The sequence below is a fragment of the Ursus americanus genome, chromosome 2 (assembly GCF_024610735.1).
Source record: "Ursus americanus isolate L20-20 chromosome 2, mUrsAme1.1.p, whole genome shotgun sequence".
Taxonomy (NCBI): Eukaryota; Metazoa; Chordata; class Mammalia; order Carnivora; family Ursidae; genus Ursus; species Ursus americanus.
Genome location: NC_142128.1, coordinates 60,844,037 through 60,864,076, shown reverse-complemented (window position 1 = coordinate 60,864,076; position 20,040 = coordinate 60,844,037). Strand labels below are relative to the sequence as shown.

Sequence of the window (20,040 nt, the reverse complement as noted above, 5' to 3'; positions counted from 1 at the left end):
GGGGAGATATTAATTTTGTTCACATCATGATGTGTTTATTAGCTCAATTTGAGTGTAACTGTGACTATATTCATTTTAAACAGGAAATGAGGAAGGAAGAAAAAGACTAAAAATTTCAGGTAGAAAATTTCAGTTACAAATTAAAATGGTATACATTTCTAGTTACCAAATAAATATGTCATAGGGATATAAAGTACAACACACTGACTACAGTTAATAATACTGCATTGCGTATCTGAAAGTAGTTAGGAGAATGGATTTTTAAAGTTGTCATCACATGAAAAAAATTTTGTAACTATGTATGGTGATGAATGTTAACTGGACTTCTGTGGTGACCAATCTGTAATATATACAAATATTAAATCCTTACACTATACACCTGGAACTAATAATAATGTTACGTCAATTATACCTCAATAATAAAAAAATCCGGAAGCTAAGTATTTGGAAATTTTAATATAGGATACAGGTTTCATTTTAACTTCAACTAAATTTTACTAATATCTAAGTTAAAAAACTATATTCCCAACCTCCACCACCCTCTACACCCAGGGTAAACATCTTATACAGAAGGTCATATCACTCTTCCCATTCTTCAACTAGAACTTGGAGAAGGGGAGAGGGAGAGAACTTGAATTTGTTTTAGAACTTCCTAAAGCTCTTCAGGAAAAAGTAAAAACAAAACGATTCATAGGAAAAGTTAATATAGTATCCCTTTCATTACAACTTTTGCCAAAAATATCTGTAATTTTCCCTAAAGGATCCAGAGAGACAAGAATATACAGTGGACCCCTGAACAACATTGGTTTAAATTGCATGGGTCCACTTATAAATGGTCGTCCCCACCGCCCCCAGTTAAATGTAACACAGTACTCGGGCGCCTGGTGGCTCAACTGGTTAGTGTCTGCCTCAGCTCAGGTCATCATCCTAGGGTCCTGAGACTGACCCCTGCATCGGGCTCCCTGATCAGGAAGGAGTCTGCTTCTCCCTCTCTCTCTCTGCCCTCCCCGGCAACTTGGCTCATGTTCTCTCTCTCTCTCAAATAAATAAATTCCTTTTAAAAAAAAAATCCAATACAGTAACACAAATGTATTTTCTCTTCCTTGTGATTTTTTAACATTTTCTTCTCTAGCTTACTTTACCGTACAGATACAGAATACATATAAGATAGAAAATATGTGTTAATTGACTGTTACGTTATATATTACTTATGTTCTCAGTAAGGCGTCCATCAACATGAGGCTATTAGGAGTAAGTTTCTGCAGGAGTCAAAAGTTGTATGTAAGTTTTTGATTGCATGGGGGATCGGCACCTCAAACCCCTGCACTGTTCAAGTAGTCTGTACTCTGCTTTGAAAATTACACTTCAGACTATCTGTAAAGCCTACAGCACAGAAGCTGAAATTTTTTTCTCCAAATAAGGAATACCAAATTCTTAGCTACTAATTCTCAAAGATACCTCCATACCAATGAAAACAACAGTTTAACAAATTACTTACTTCAGGTCCTGTAGAAGGTCCTTTGCATTAAGCATGGTTATTAAAGAGGTGGTAGCTGCAGGAATTATGATAATGGGTGTTCGAGATCCTGTAAAGACAAAAGTACAAAGGTAGCAAATATGTTGTTATTATTATTAAAAGAAATAGTTAATTTTGCAATTAATAAATTTGTAATCTTAACTCCTTTGGGCTAAAGAAATATTTTAAGTCAACAGTGATACTCAAAATATCAGTATGACCTGAGTATTGACTAATCGGAATGGATACCATGCACAAACATCTGCTATAACTGCACAAGCATAATATCAGCCTTTGTTTTGTAATCTGGCTTATTCACTTATACTTTTTATTTAAAAAATTTTTTTTTAAGTTTTATCTTTATTTAAGTAATCTCTACACCCAACATGGGGCTCCAATTCATGATGCCGAGATCAAGAGTCACATGCTCTTCTGACTTAGCCAGCCAGGTGCCCCTACTTTTACTTTCTTAAAATAAGTTTAAAATCATATGCCCAACCTCACCTTTCTTCTGATTTGGGGGAGGTCTTGCTTGAGAAACTGTTAAGAGAGGGGAAAAAAAATTGAGTGTTACAAAATCACATTCTTATCTTCCAATTTACAAAGCAACTAAGGCCTAAAACTTTAAATTACATATGACTAGTTATAAAAATTTTAAATATATTACAATCTTCTCAAATAATATCAATCTTCTCTCAAACAATTTATTTCTCTTTCACAAAAACATTAAAATGCCTTACCATTATACAACAATCTATTGTAACAAAGCAGATATACTACACTGCTAGACTCTGAGTATCTACATTAATGGATATTAAAGTCTAGCAAAGGAAGCAAATAGTTTCTTAACTGATAGCCAATGTAGTAAATGCAAAAACATGTAACACTGGGGGAAAGGCTGGAAGGAGGAAATGTGCTTAACTATTGGGGAGGGAAAAGAAAGGCATTATTGGGAACTAAGACCTAAAATATTTCTTACCATTTTTTTCTCTTTTCATATTTGTTTTTTGTTCATTAGAAGAAAACATTATAGGCAGTGAGTCATGTGAAGGTCTATATTATCTTGAATTGCCAATATTATTTTTTTTTAAAGGTTTTACTTATTTATTTGAGAGGGGGAGAGAGAGAGCAAGAGCAGGAGGCAGAGGGATAGAGAATCTGAAGCAGATTCGGTGCTGAGCATAGAGCCTGATGTGGGGCTCGATCCCATGACCACAAGATCATGACCTGAGCTAAAACCAACAGTTAAAACGCTCAACTGACTAAGCCACCCAGGAGCCCCCAGTTGCCCATATTATTAATAATTGTGAAAGTAAAGGGTGTGGGTAGGGAATGGGGTAATTGGGCGATGGGCAATGAGGGCACTTGATGTGATGAGCACTGGGTGTTATATGTAACTGATGAATTACTGAACTCTACAGCTGAAACTAATGAAGTACTATATGTTGGCTAATTTTAAATTTAAAAAAATTGTGAATGTAGGGGCGCCTGGGTGGTACAGCGGTTAAGCGTCTGCCTTCAGCTCAGGGCGTGATCCCGGCGTTATGGGATCGAGCCCCACATCAGGCTCCTCCACTATGAGCCTGCTTCTTCTTCTCCCACTCCCCCTGCTTGTGTTCCCTCTCTCGCTGGCTGTCTCTATCTCTGTCAAATAAATAAATAAAATCTTTAAAAAAAAAAAATTGTGAATGTATATTATAAAAACACAAATATTCATCTTTTCATTATTTGTCTATATAACAGACTTTATAGTGCACAGAAATATTTGTTGGCAAATAACAGCAACATCAGCCTTGTTCAAGATTAATATATTTTAGAATTAAAAATGTTGTACATTCAAACTTCAGAATTTACATATATAATAAAAATTTATTGACTGCTTTCTATGTGTCATGTACTGCATTAAAATTTCCATTTTCCTAAATCACAAAAATAAATGAAAATTTAGGAGATTTAAAATTCTAACTCAACATCAGTTGGGATATACTAATTTTTGGAATGAGTTCTTTTTTAAGCCGGTAAAATGTTACATTTTAACTTAATACTTTGTACTCCTTTGTATAGCTACTTATTGTGATAAAATTTTATTGAGTCCAATAGTATGATTTTCCCAGTCACATAAGGCAGAGAAAGATATATATAAATACAAGTTCACACACATACATCTTTAGTATAGTGTTCTCATCTCTCTCTTCTTAAGAAAAAAATACTAAAGCTTTCTTGAATCATTTTTAGAAACAGGACTTACAGAAACACCTGATTAGCTAGATAGCATTATTTGGAATATAATACATTCTCAGTAAATATTTGGTATTTGTTGGAGGGATAAAGTAATGACAGGATGGATAGATACATGGATAAACAGCAGACAAGACTTGCTATGAAAATGAGTAAAGGGAACAACAAAAAAGAAATCTTTGCCTGAAATACCACTGGTTTGGTTAAAGAAGCCCACAATGGACTCAGGAATTTAGGAAAGGATTCACTAAATTCAAAGGTGAGAAGAGCCCATGTTTCAGAAAAAGACAAAATACAAAAGCACAGATATTAAAGTTTAGAGACTTAGTAAAAAATAACTACAAAAGAATATAAATAGGTTCCCTGGTTAAGTAAGGACCAAGGTACTGACACAATGACAAACATACCATACTAAGCTTGATTTAAAGTGGGAGAGGGGAGGAAAGGGCAGAATAACACCAGTCCATATGGCAAAGTGATTAAGAGCAAGAATCTGTACTCAGATGATCTCAATTCCTCTCTCCATTTTGCAAACTACCCTAACAAGAACTGACAGACCACTCAGTCTCAATTGTCCTCAACTATAAAACAGTAATAATAGTTTCTACATCTTGAATCTGCAATGAGAATCTTAAAAACAACAATGCAGGTTAAGTCCTTGATCAGGTCTTGACCTATATTTAATATTTAGTGAACCCGGTGGCTATAGCTGATCCTAAGTGCTACTGCTTCTAGTACCACTAACACTACCACTACCAGTACCTTCAGCAAATTCCATGACTGAAAATTTACAAGCTTAGAGTAAATAATTATTATTGATTGCTACGTTTGATTTCTAATATAATTAGTCTTCACTTAAATATTCAGAGCCTTATACACAAGGCCCTCTTATTATTATAAATAAAACAGAAATAGTCCCTGACCTCAAAGACCATAAATAAGCAAGCATACAAACAAATCTGAACATGTAATATTAAGAAACAAAAGGTGTGGGGCGCCTGGGTGGCACAGCGGTTAAGCGTCTGCCTTCGGCTCAGGGCGTGATCCCGGCATTATGGGATCGAGCCCCACATCAGGCTCCTCTGCTGGGACCCTGCTTCTTCCTCTCCCACTCCCCCTGCTTGTGTTCCCGCTGTCGCTGGCTGTCTCTATCTCTGTCAAATAAATAAATAAAATCTTTAAAAAAAAAAAAAAAAGAAACAAAAGGTGTGTACATTGACAGAAAAGTGTCCTTTGGATAGAAAGCTTAGAGAAAGCCTCTCAAAAAAAGTGGTATTTAAGCTGAGATTTCAAGGATGAAAAGGAGCCAATTTGCAAGGAATAAGTGGACAAACAGCCCAGGTTAGATGTAGGAATGTAAGCAAATGCCAAAGACAGGAAAAAACTGCTGTGCTTGAGGAACTGCAAATGTACAGATTACGGGGACAAAAGAAAGAGTGGCAGGAGATGAGGTTAAAATATATGCAGGAATCAATTCACATAGGCTTTCTAGGCAACATTAGATTTGTATTTAAGTGCCACTGGAAAAACCCTATAACTTTTAAGCCAGAAAATGACATAATTTGATTTTCATGTCACATGCACTTGGATGTTGTGACAGTACTGTACTTTCAATCTCTATATGTATCTTGTTGGAAGCCAGAAATACGTCATGGACTAACAGTTCAAGAAGCACTGGTCTACAGAAACGATAATGGTTTAGACTTAAGTTGTGGTAGTAGAGATAAAGAGAGAAATTTGCAAAAAAAAAAAAAAAAAAGATTTGACAGAAGTCACTGACCTATTATATGAGAGCAGTAAGGAAATGTGAAAAGTGAATAATTAATAACTCCTGAATTTTTTGCTCAAGGAACAGAGTTGACAGTGGTGCCATTTACTCATGAAGAAGACACGTGGGACAAAACATCAGGGAACAGAGGTTTTACATCAGTTTTAAGATGCCTATGGCATATCCAAATGTTAGACAGTTTATGTAAGATACCAGAGATAAGTAGAGATGTCTGATTTGGAGACACAAATTTGAAAATTATCAGTGCACAGATTAAAACTATGGAATGAGATACTAGAACCAGCACAATCCTTTTAAAATATACAAGGGGCAGGGCTTCTGGGTGGCTCAGTCGGTTAAGTGCCTGCCTGCAACTCAGGTCATGATCCCAGGGTCCTGGAATTGAGTCCTGCATACGGCTCCTTGCTCAGGAGGGAATCTGCTTCTCCTCCTACCATTCCCCCTGCTCGTGATCTCTCTCTCACTTCCTCTCTCTAAAACAAATAAAATATTTTAAAAATTAAGTAAGTAATAAATAAATAAAATATACAAGGGGCTAATTCTCTCTCTCAATCTTATATGTAAAGCAGATAAACTAGAGCTATGTAGTCCACCTACCCATTTCAGGCAATCTATGAAATAAAAGTAAAAAATTAAAGCTGGAGAAGCGAAGTATGCACTGTATATAAACGGCAGGAAGCAGGGATATGTGCAAGAGATTTAATCTAGAAAGAAAATGACAGTAAGGTACAGGACTATGGCTTATCCAAGATTTATCCTTTCTAATCCACTAAAAACATGAGCTTTTTGTTCATTACACTCTCTAAATAAACCTTCAGAAGTTGGGAACTGTAGACAATTTCAAATATCAAATTTACCCAGGGACTTGCCTAGCACAATCAGAGCTTTAATAGACATGTGGTGAAAGAATAATAAGGAGGAAAAAATTAATCAATGATGGAACTCTGTATTTGAGTTGCCCCACTGAAGAGGTAAACAAAATGGTGGTTCAGTCCCCCATTTCCAAATGATTCAAACTCTACCTACAAATAACAGTTATAAATGCAAAATCTTTCATCTGTAACACATTACACTGCCGGATAGGTTTTGAGCATTCATATATTTTTCAATTTTGAAAAGATAACATAGGTGAATATATCATATATTACACAGTATCTCTTTGAAATTGGGTAGCATCCCATAAGCAAATACAATAAACATTTCTACAGCAAAAGAAAAATTCACTAATCAAGACAAAGATGACAAACTGCTTAACATCCACTAAAATCAGGTTTTGTTGATAAATGAGTGCTAAAAACTTGTGGAAGAGGACATCTCACATGGATGGGCATGAGAATATTTGTTGAGATATTAATTCACATTAATTTCAATCAGTTTAATCACCAGTGCATCTTGGTAGAACAATTGAAAAAGAATGATAGAATATTAAGAGCGGAAAAGACGGAGAGCTCCTTAGTTTAGATATGATCTTCCCCAAGGTCACAAAATTCGCTGGTACAATCCAGCTCCCTTAACTTCATTTTATCACACAGTACATTTGAACAACCTGGTTTATTTAGATATTACTGCCTCCCCCTACCCCTTTCCCTGTCTGCCAAATGACTTCGATAAAACGTGAGATGACAGACAATTTTACATTATACAACATAAAAGTGGGTCAGAAACCGCCAGTGGTGATTTCTCCCCTTTTACACCATTTCTAAATTTCTAATGTGATCCTCTTTAGACTGACCAAATATAGGCTCCCATCCCTCCCTTCCAAATGAAAACAATTCTGTATCAATAATGCAACTGCCTCTACACTATTCCTCTACCTCACAAGTTGTATTTTTTGGGCCCAACTGAGTCTGGCAATTCCTATTGCCTTCACTTTTCTTCCTTCCTAAAAAAGAACTCCTTCTTCGCGTTTCCTAGTTTCTGGCACTGAGTACATACATGGAAGGCGTTGAACTAATATTTATTAAATTTAATTGCTCTTCCTTATACTCTTACAGTGGCTTTTGGTAAGGTCCTCTCTACTTAAAAAACAGTCCCACAGTCCTGTTATCTAAAATAAATTTATCCAATGTGCTCCAAATTTAACACACGGCCAATGAAGCACTCTCTTCTTCTCCACTCGTCCTCAAAAACAGGAACGATAAAGATTCTAAACAAATCCACTGCCAGTAATTTAAAAAGGAAAGGAAAGGAAAGGAAAGGAAAGGAAAGGAAAGGAAAGGAAAGGAAAGGAAAGGAAGAGAAAAGAAAAGAAAAGAAAAGAAAAGAAAAGAAAAGAAAAGAAAAGAAAAGAAAAGAAAAGAAAAGGAAAGTATACCAGTCATGTCAAAAACCAAATGTATGGATCCAGGACACATTCCAATATAAGCCACATATAATCTTAATTCCGTACTTCTATAGTGCTTCCAGAAATATTTAGTATGTATAATTTACATAATTTTAGAGTTAGCTTGTAAACATACTATGAATAAAAAGACATCCAAATCTATACTATCAATACTGCCAAACTTAAGAGGAAGATCACCCAATTAAATTCTTGCCTATTCCTTTCCAATCCTTTTCATTTTCTTCATAGCATTTTCAATACCACTAATGAGGTAAAGACACATGGTATAGCCTAACACTGTAATTACACTAAATGTAAAAACACCAAAATCAAACCCAAAACACCTAAAACGAATACATTGTTGGTATCTACATGCATTTATAAAGATCAACCTTTTTAGGAACTAGGAAGAGGGAAGAAAAATATTTTCAAAATAACTTCAATAATGCCTATGCTTACCACACATTTTACAAAACTCGATTACAGAATCTTAAATGCTCAAGAACACAGGCATCTGAAATTCAAAGCACCAAAGCTGCCTAACAGTCTATTAAAATTACGGTGTTGTGCTTCCAACACGGGAGGAAAAATTACATCCATATGTACTCTCGAACAAGGAATTGGTGAGGGGATCTGTACATATACATAGCTTTTTAAAACATTTTTCTAAGAGCTTATAAACATTTTCCAAAAAGTTTTAACCCTTCAACTCTACCTATTTGTTCAAGTAAATGTTCCTATATTACTTTATAAGTACTTTAAAGTAAAATTTCAATTCCTTCTAAGCATTGTACATATCAAAAAAATTTCATTGTGACCATTAAAAAACAAAACAAAACAAAAAACCCAAAGTTTTGTGTTTTACCTGGTCTTGGTACTGGTTGTGCTGCAGGAGCCTGAGTCTTACGGGCCGATGCACCTTCCTTTAAAAGAATAAAAATTGAAACAAGATGTTAAAAGTTCCTTTACATAATAAACACTTTCATTTAATTACTGCAAAGAAATTCTGTATCTCCTTGTCTCTCATTCAATGTCTCCACTGACAAGTTACTATCCTAAGCATTAAAAAACAAAAACAAAAAAACACCTCCCTTATCTCTTATGCTATTGGTTATGAGGTAATAATAGGAATCTTTAGTAGAAAATAAATTTAAACTGTTACCATACAGTATTTATTGTAAGCATGTAACATTTTTCAAATATTTAATGATTTACTTAATTGTTGACAATTTTAATATTTGTATAAATGTTATCACCCATTTTAAAATCAAGTCAATCCTTCTTCCATTAACAGTCTCAAAATGAATAAATGATACATAATCTCACATTAGAAAGATGTAAATGATGTTACTTTGGAGTGCATTAAAAAAATCCCACAAACATTTCAAATGAGATGGCTTTAAAATATTCAGGGAAATAATCACATTTATAAAGAGGAGATTTGTTACATTTAAGAGTGGTTGAAAATTTTAACTAAATAACAATCTCAACTAATTACTAAGCATGTAATATATAGAAGAAAATATGCTAAGTATTGAAATACATCAATTATATATTCAGGAGTAGATGCCTCTGAAATGCTTAAGATACTCAAAAAGCTGTCTTCAGTGTTAACAGTTTCAATCATATTCACACTTAATAGAAAGCTACACATGAAAAAAAGCTACAAATGTAAATTTCAAAACAACTAGTAATTCATGGAGCTACTACTCTAGCTGTACTCAACTGAATGAAACTTGATAACTATCAGGGAAGTTACATAAATCCATAATAATAAAAATTGGTATTAGAATCACAGGAACATTTCTAAAGAAATACTGTTAAATAATGTTAATTTTAACCATATTACATTCTCTTCAAAACTTGAGATTCTGCATAAAATAATTTGGAATGGTAGGCTATATCACAGTTATTTTTTTTAAATATATAACTAAATCAAAGACATTTTAGCTTTCCATCCCATGTTCCTGCATAAAGAATCAACTAGATATTATATAATAAACATGAAAATAAAATAAACGTTGCCCATATTACTTAGAAATCCTTGTATGTAAATACTGAGTCATGGAATGTAGCTTAAGTACACACAGAAACAGAAAAAATAAAAGAAATGAGACTGGAAGAACAATGAGCACACACATATGCAAACAGCTTTCTGTCTACATTTGACTGTAAGGCTGGCTGGATCCAAATCAAAGCCCCCTTCTTTCAAAAAGAGTAGACAAAGTTCAAAATCACAAGAACACAACAGCACTATGCGCATATTGAGAACTATCAGAACCAAAACTGATTTAGCTGACTACTAAAATATACCTATACTATATGAAGAGACTATGGCTCTTATAACATGGGTCAGCAAAAGGTACAAGTACACAGAAGTAATATGAAAAAAAAGTATTTTCCATTACAAATCATAACCCTTAAGTGTTTTTATCTACTTTTGAGTAAACTCAAAACTGGGACCTCTTTAAAGACCAAAAGTGGGTATTTTCTGTTTACAGAGTAAGCATGATCTCCTCCTACTCCAAATTATCCCTTTTTGGGAATAAGCCTTAGACCTTGGTCACTGGGAGAGGCATATGTCTTAGGCTACGTCAATCAAGAGTTCTCCCCTGTATGTTTTATAAATTGGAATAGCAAGTTACACCTCTAGCTACAAGGCTGCAAGGTGATAAACCAAAAATTACAGATTATCATTTATCTCTTGACTCATGGGGAAAGCCCATCTGCAAAAGGACAGAATGACACTAGTATGCACAAAAAAAGAGGTAGAATACAACATCCCTTATAACACCTATCTAGTTATAATAGCCTGCACCGTCTAGCCTTCTCCTACCTCTTCTTGATTATATGAACCTTTAAAATCTCTCATCTCATGACTCTATGCACTCCCACACATTTTTTTTTTTTTTGAAGACTTTGTCAGAGAGAGAGAGCACGAGCACACATGAGCACAAGCAGGGGGAGCGGCAGGCAGAGGAAGAAGCAGGCCCCCACTAAGCAAGGAGCCCAATGCTAGGACTCGATCCCAGGACTCTGGGATCATGAGTCCTGGGATAATGACCTGAGCCGAAGGCACTCAATTGACTGAGCCACCCAGGTATCCCCCCTTCCAACATTTTTATCTCAATTAGTTGAGCAGTTACTGTCGGTTACAACCTAATTTTGTCTTCTCAGATGTACTGAAAATTTTGAGTTGCCAAAGTCATTGTAGTATAACTTTGCCTAATTTTGGAGTTAGCAAACAAACACAAGTAAGTGTAAGTGCAAGCACGCATTCACACTCTCTCTCTCTCACACACACACACACACACACACACACACACACACACACACAGCTTATACAGCTATTAAACTGGAGATTGTGGACTCCTTGAAAGAAAACTGAGATTTTTGCTAATCATGTCAGTTTGTAGCCCTTTTAGGACTCCCTAGCCAACACTAAGAGCTAAAAATTCATTCCACTCCAATCCGTACTATTTTAAAATAAAATTATAGAAGTCCTTGCATAAAGAACCTCAAAAGCCATAGTATCCAACCCCACCACTCTTTAAAGATGAAGAAACATCGGTGAAGTTTTTCAAAGGCTACAAAATAGTTTATCTGGCATATGTTAAGAAAAAAGGAATAATAACTTGGCAGTAATATGGAAAAGAGACTGACAGTTCTACATTTTTAAAGATATTTGGACTGGGGGAAAAAATACTACCCATATGGGAAAATAAAGTATCAGCAAAAACAAAACAAAACAAAAAAACAACTAAAACAGCTGACAAGTTATGCTAACTGGAGAGGAAAACCTGCTTTCTCTTGAAAAGTCAGAACAATTACAATTTCCACTGAGACTTGAGGCATTCCAGAAAAGAAATAACTGATAAGAACGACAGAAGTGATAGAATCATTTCTGTAAAACATAACAAGGCAAAACAAACTATGCTGTTTATAATCCATACTTGCCTTATTTTAACAAATGAGAAAAATTTAAAAATCTTCTGGTACTGGGAGAGACAACATTGGTATTTGCTGTTTTAAACAAGCAGGAAATAATACTATGATATGTAATATCGTAAGAAAAAATATTTGTAACAAGTGTCAGTATAAAAAAGAATACATTATATTTACTTAATTTGGAAAAATGCTGTTTATATGAAACTTCATAAAATACTCAAAATTCAAAATGAAGAAAACATACAGAATACATATGCAGACTCTATGAGTTTATAATCTACCTTTTTGACTACTATATTTATGACAGCAAAAGTAACATGTTTTAAAAATGAAATAAATACTAATTGTACCCTTACACACTTTTTCTTTCTACACTCTCATGAAATGTGGATTTAATATTTAGAATTCCCAAATAACAGGATGCTTTTTTAAAAAAAGAAAAAATCTGAATTTAAGTATATTGAGTCTTTAAAAAAAAAGTATTTTGGAAAAACTATGTAGAAAAAACTCAACTCTGTAGACAAGTGACAATGAGGCTGAGAACATAAAAGATTTCAAGAGCAAAATACAAATTATAAGCACAATTTATTTTTTTACCTTTGCCATAACCCAGAGACATATGCATACAATGTCTGCCAACATAGAAAATAGCTAACACATTCCTAAAATATACTACAGTATACCTATAAAGTATATAGATTTGATACCTCTAGCAAATCTCTCATTTTGCTATAGAATTCTTTATTTACTTGTCTGCTTCTCTCAACCAGACTGTAAGCTAATAACTTGGGTCAGGGACTGTCTATTATGTCTCCAATGCCTGTTACATGGTGCCTAATGTATGGTAGGTCCTTAAAAAATATACATTAACTAATTAAAACAAATCCATTCGCCTTAATAATACTGATTCACCACTATTAAACTGTTTCAATCTGTTTAATAAAAATGGTAAAAATATCATGAAGAATTACTGAGAGACTTAAACAACATTAATTTATTCATTCTATACACATTCATCAAAGCACTCGGTGCCAAATAAGAAACTGGGAATACATCAGTATAAACAAGAGCAAGGTGGTCCCTGCATTCATCAAGTTTTGTAATTTAATGGAGGATCAATGAATGAAAGTTTAAAATTATAATGTTACATATGTATTTAGTTTAATTGTTTGCAATGTGCATATAAGTATTTTCTATAAATGTGTATATGTATGTTGAGCTTAGTGTCCAAAATAAAGAGGAACTAATAATTATTAAACCAACTTCCTTCCATAAAGAAACATTCTCTGTAAGAAAAGAACTGGCAAACCAAGTTCAGCAGCATACTAAGAAGATTATACACCATGACCAAGTGGCATTTATTCCTGGAATGCAAGGACGGTTCAATATACGAACATCAATAGATGTTCCACATTAACAGAATGAAGGGAAAATACATGCTCATTTCAACTGACACAGAAAAAGGATTTGACAACTTAACATCCTTTCATGATTTAAAAACAACATCATACACACCCTGACAAACTAGGAATTTTGAAAGGAAACTTCTTCAACATAATAAAAACTAAATATAAAAAACCCACAACAGCTAACATACTCATTGGGAAAGACTGAAACCTTTTCCCTTAAGATCAGGAAAAGTATGTCCACTTTCACTACTTTGGTTCAACATAGCATCTGAAATTCCAGCCAGGGCAATTAGGCAAGGAAAAGAAAAAAAAAAAAAGGGCACCTGGGTAGTTAAGTGCCCAACTCTTCGTTTCAGCTCAGGTCAGGATCTCCCACTCATGACATCGAGCCCCGCGACAGACCCCATGCTTAGCACCGAGTCTGCTTGTCCTTCTCTCTCCCCCTCCCCCTGCTCACGCACACAGCACGCACGCATGGGCTCTCTCTCTCTCTCAAATAAATAAATAATCTTGGGAAAAAAAAATAACTCCTACAACTCAAGAGCAAAAACCAAACAATCCAATTCAAAAATGGGCAAAAAACTCAGACATTTCTCCAGAGAAACTGACCATTCTCCAGATGGTCCATAGCACATGAAAATACGCTCAAACATCACTAATCATTCAGGACATGTACATCAAAACCACAATGAGATACCACTTCATACCCATTAGGATAGCTATTATCAAACACATAAAAAACAGAAATTAACAAGTATTGACAAGGATGTGGAGAACTTAGAATCTCTCTCTGTGCATGGCTGGTGGGAATGTAAAATGTGTAGCTGCTCTGAAAAATAGTATGGTGGTACCTCAAAAAATTAAACACAGAATTACCATATGATCCAGCAATTCCAACTCTTTGTATATAACCAAAAGAACTGAAAAGCAGGGACTTGACCAGTTACTTGTATGCTGATGTGCATAACATTATTCACAATAGCCAAAAGCTGAAAACAACCCAAATGTCCACTGACAAACAAATGGATAAACAAATTACAGTTTATACATACAATGGAATATCATTCAGCCTTAAAAAAAGGAATGAAATTCTGATATGTGCTATAAAATGGATGAACCTTGAAAACATTACGCTAAATGAAGTAGGCTAGACACAAAAAGACAAATATTATATGACTGTACTTCTATGAAGTACCTGGAAGAGTCAAATTCATAGAAATAGAAAGTAGAATAGTCGTTACCAGGGGCTGGGGAGAGGGCAACAGGAAACTTTAACGTATACAGAGTCTCCGTTTGGAATGATGAAAAAGTTCTGGAGATACAGAGTGGTGATGGCTGCACAACATTATGGATATACTTAATGACACTTAAAACGGTAAATCATATATATAAACATAAAAAATCTTTTTTAAAAAGCACAAAAGAATAAACATAGTCTAATGACAAATGATGGCAGACAAAGGGATGTCTACTCAGAAAACACACTATTTTCCCTTTTTCAGAGCTGGACTATACCCATAAGGGATAAACGCATGAACAAGCTGACCCAATCGTATCTTCTCTCCTTTGGAGTTTGAAATCCATACTGAGAGATATGCCGAGCAACGTGAGCTACGGTTATCTGTAGTGGGCTGGCTTTAAGGAGGACTGTATGTACAAAGGACCAGAGAGCTGGTGTACATATGCAGAAAAAGTGACAAGTAATCATATGGCACCAGACAGAAACAGAAAAGGTTCCTTGATTCCTGACAGTCTTCCAATGTCTCACTGTGTTCTTTTAAAGGCCAATTTGTATTTCTCAGTCTTGGGTTTTGCAGAATATTCCTATATCATTATAATGTACATCCTTTTCTTCCTTACACTGACTTGAGCAAGTTTCTGCTACTTGAAATCGAAAGAGCAAAGACTAAAGTATTTTAATCTCAATGAAGATAAAACAAAAATCTATTCCTACCCAAATCCATTCACAGAATTAAAACTTTGACCTGGGAATAAATATTCATTTTCTTTATAGTCACAGACAAAACTGGAATACAAGTGCTCATGAATAACATTAGAAGATATTCACTAATTAAAAAACTAAATACCCAGTTTCCCATTCATCATTCTCTAGAAAGTTTTTAGAAGGTAACTACGAAGGTTAATTTTATGTGTCAACTGGGCAATGGGACACCCAGATAATTTGGTTAAAACATCATTCTGGATGTGTCTGTGAGAATGTTTCTGGGTAAGAGTAACATCTGAATCAACAGACTGAGTAAAGCAGATTGCCCTCCCCAATGTGGATGGGCCTCATAGAATCCACTGAAGAAATGAACAGAACAAAAAGAGTAAAAAAAGAATTCACTCTCTGCCTGGCTGTTGTCAAGCTGGGACATCAGTATTCTCTTGCCTTTGGACCCCGCTTTAGACTTGAGCTGTACACGCTCCTGGGTCTCCAGCTTGTTTACTGCAAATCCTGGGACATTTCAGTTTCTATAATCACATGTGCCAATTCCTCCTCAACCAACCAACCAACCAACCATCCATCCTATGGGTTGTTTCTCGGGAGAATCCAGACTAATACAAATACAGCAAGTGAAATTTGGATCAAAAGAGAGGAAAAGAGAGTAAGACAGAATACAAAATCTTTATTTTTTTTTAAAGATTTTATTTATTTATTTGACAGAGACAGACAGCCAGTGAGAGAGAAAACACAAGCAGGGGGAGTGGGAGAGGAAGAAGCAGGCTCCTAGCGGAGGAGCCTGATGTGGGGCTCAATCCCAGAACGCCGGGATCACGCCCTGAGCCGAAGGCAGACGCTTAACGACTGCGCCACCCAGGAGCCCCAGAATACAAAATCTTTAAAGGGGTATTCTTGCATAACAGGAAAATATAAAAAAAAATTTTCGTTTGTTTACCTACAGATTAAAAAATTACATCCACATAAACGTAGATGAAATGCTTAATTATAAAACTGCATTAGAAACAAACCAAAGCATAGAAATTGATCTCCTTTAATACTAAAGTCTATAATGGCCACATACCTTTCCGGCACAAACGAACAATTCTTTTATATGTGTCATTGAGGCTTAATAAAAGCACAATCTTTCTCATTTAAAACTGGCAGGATTTTTTTTTTTTTATAGTGGCAGAGGGCCAGGGGTAAGGCATCATTGTGTACGTTATGGGTCCATGGACTAAAAACAAACACACTGATGTAACCAGAGGCAGTGTAAATCAGTGCAAAAAACTTGCTTTAGAAGTCCTGAACCCCAGGTTCTAGCTTTGGCTCTGACATATTAAAGAGTGAAGCTCTGAGAAAACCACAACCTCTCAGGGTCTTGATTAACTTGCCTCCAAAATGAGACAAGTAGATTTTTAGATGATTAGAAAGGTCTAACTCTGCCCTAAAAATCCATTATTATAATGTAAGTAATACCTTGTCACTAGGAACAATGCCACTGCAGTACAACCCCAAAAGTCCAATTAACTAAGTTTAAAGGCATAATTCAATATGGGTTTCTTCAAAGATGGTACAGCCACACAAATTTGTTCTTCTGTTCCATTGAATAAAAACGTGATACTCTCCTGCCCATCTCCCTCTACCAAAGGGTACATGTTTGGAATTAGCTAAATTTGACTGTTTCGAGAATCACACAATTATAGGTACTGGCAATAGAGGCAGAAAGGAAAATAACGACATTGAAAGCTTTAAAAGAAAACATTCAATGTTTTACTGTTTAATATAATAAATTGAGGAAGCTAAAATAAACACAGACCTGTATATATTTAATTATTTGACCCCCTAGCCCCCAACAAACACAGAGTCAACTGAAATATTCTGGAACATTATAAATGCCAGAGATATTAATAAATATAAAATCTGTGAAAAGTTACAGAGAAAATATGGAAAAAACTCAAAGTCAACTACGAGCATATAGAAAAGAAACAGACTCAATGTTAGTAAGTAATCAGGGAGAAAGAAAATGAAGAATACAACAAAAATGTAAAAATTTTCATTTTTAAAATTCTGGTTCACTAAAACTCAGCAATTGTATTATCCTCAAGACATCGTGTTATTTATTTAAAGGGAATAAAAATATTCAAAAAGCATGAAAAATTAAGAAGATAAAAATGTAATGCAAACCAACTACAATTGGGAAGATCAAAAGTATCAAAACAGTGAAACTGAGTGACACCATAATGAATTACAGAAAACAATTTGAAACCGAAGGGAAAAAAATAAGTATATAACATTTTCTTCCAGTTATTTTGCTGCCTATTTAATGATCTGTGTATCCTAAGTCTACCAATTTCTTGAATAAAAGGAACCTAATGACAAAGCTCATATCCCTCTGTAGCTTGCATATAAAAAAATGTTCAATGTAGTTGAAGTAAGAGAATCCCTTAGGCATCCTCTAAGAAGTTGGGGAAGGGGAAGAAAATCAACCCTAAAGTCAAACATTACCCATTCCTAATCCTCTAACCTTTGCCTGCCTCTTTTCTGCTCTGCAAAGTTTCTTTATACTTAAGTTCCTATTTCCAATCAGATCATAAATAATCATTCTGAAGAAAGTTCCCATGAATTTAGAATCAAGTATATTTATGCTCCCAGCTGTTCTCAAAAAAGCCCTTTGGGGAAAACATTCTATTTACTTACTTCTGACTTTTCCTTTCTCTCCTTATCTACTAAAGCTATTAAATAAAAAGCATTTTCTGATGCTAATAATTTGTATGTGAGTAATAACCCTTCTTTGTGAAGTTTTAGTAGAGTTTTAAGTTTCAACACATTACATCTACCAGAATTTACAAATTGTTTGTTATACTTTGTAATGAAGTAACAGCGTTTAAATTTTTAAATACTATCAATGTCTTGAGTAGGGACTAAGGTGCCTGAGAACTTATTAAAAGACACTGACCTACTGGGCTTCACACCCGTATCAAACTCAATATGTCTCCTGTGTATAAGAAATATTTTATATTGACCCCTTTTAACAATCTGAAATGAAATGCACAGGTAATATAAGAAACCTATGTATATATAATTTTTTAATGGAAATCAGTATCCTAACAAATACAAACAATGAAATTTTAAAAGAAATTTATGACAAACACAAGTATTTCAATATTAATCTCAGAAATGATTACACCAGAAGATATAATGAAGTAATTGAATGCTAGCACCTATTCATAAAATCACAGTGAATGTTATGATTACAAATGTCCACAGACTGGCATACTCTACTGGTAAGCCAACTACTACAAACAGGACTGCCACAGGCAATAGGATTTTTCAAAATGGTGAACTACTGGTCAAGTTCAGAACAAAGCTGAGTACAACCTTCTTCAATATATACTGTGGTTACATACCTAGGAAAATTCAGTGCATGTGAAAACTTTACAAAATATATTCTGTATTCTAATTTTTAGGTTCATTAAAAATTGCCCCACCCACTATAGATCTCCTTCCCTGGCCTCACTCACTAAGTGCCCTTCAATTATTTTTGTCAACTAAAAATACCCTCATAAATTTCTAGAACACCTCCTAGAAAATAGCCTTTCCCCCACTGAGAACCCAAAGCTCGCAACAAGAGTATCCCCTGTGTGCCAAATAACAAATGAGATTCTAGTTGATTTATGCTACACTGAAACAGCGACAATACTAAGAAACTGAAGAACATACAAGCATTAATACAAACTACTGCTGATTTTAATGCTTATATTTTCCCTTAGGATCATTAATAGTTTGTATGAATTAAAACTGATAAGGGTGTTGAAAATTAGTTCTGAAAGAGACACTTAAACTTAGCACTGCTTCCGAGTCAAAAGAAATTCTTAAACAGTATGAGTATCTGCTGCACAAGTTGGTGAAAACTGAAGAAGAAAAATAAGGCAGGCAAACACTGACACTTGTGGTCATTCTGAGATTGCTAATTTGAAATCAGGCTAATTTCTGCTTTGTAAGTTCAAGGAAAAGTAAAACTGGTTCATAAATCATCTATTGACTTCAAAGGAAAACTGTAAACTCTTAATGAACACAGTAATCTTTCTTCAAAAAGAGAAAACTACTTACTAATATTAAACAGCCAAAAATATGCCATTTGTCCATGTATTTATATATTGGAAAAGATTTCATCTGATTTTAAGTCAAAAGATATAAATTCTAAGCAAACACTACTCTATGCAAAACTGTTGATTGACCGCAATTAAAACTAAAGTTGGTCTCTAAATAACTAAGTCAAATGGCATTTTTCAGAGTACTATGGTGGAAATGACACCTGCCCCAAAACTAAGATTTTTCTCCAGCACTGGAAAGGTGAGCACTGGCCAAAATAAAAATGGCTTACATTTAGAGCCCAATTACTCATACTAAAGCACCAACAGGAATGAAGACGAATGTAGGGAAAACCAGATTCATGTCTCCCCTTCTCAAATTATTCAAGGATATTTGCTCATTCACAGTGAATTGCCTGCCATGGTTGAAGTGTTATCCCCCACACCCTTTTCTCCCTCATTCTTTTTACCAAGGACATTTAGTTGAATTTACATAGGTAGTAAATTCCATGAAATGACTTATCTTTATTATTAGTGAGCAAATCTATACCTGATTCATCATGTTATAATGACTCAGAAACTACTAGCCAAATGAATAAAGTAGTAATTACTTCTGTACTCAACAGAAACTAACAGTTCGGGGGCTATGCAAATCGTGTCTTTAAATTCTGCCTCCTTGAGGGCTACTGCAGACATGCCCAAGAAAATCCTAAAACCAACCTGGACAGTTCTGGCCAAATATAGAGTAATAGCCTATTTTTCCCATCAGAGACGTGTTATA

General features: G+C 34.7%; 1 protein-coding gene across 2 annotated transcripts in view; it reads right to left on the bottom strand.

Moving 5' to 3' along the window:
• Positions 1-20,040, bottom strand: part of CDC73 (cell division cycle 73) — a 111,243-nt gene that overhangs the window by 24,185 nt on the left and 67,018 nt on the right. For both annotated transcript variants that reach the window (XM_045809561.2, XM_045809560.2), the window contains exons 11-13: positions 8,732-8,789; positions 2,021-2,056; positions 1,499-1,586 (exon numbers count right to left, since the gene is read on the bottom strand). In XM_045809561.2, the coding sequence (XP_045665517.1) occupies positions 1,499-1,586; positions 2,021-2,056; positions 8,732-8,789 (182 nt within the window). The remainder of the gene's footprint in view (positions 1-1,498; positions 1,587-2,020; positions 2,057-8,731; positions 8,790-20,040) is intronic.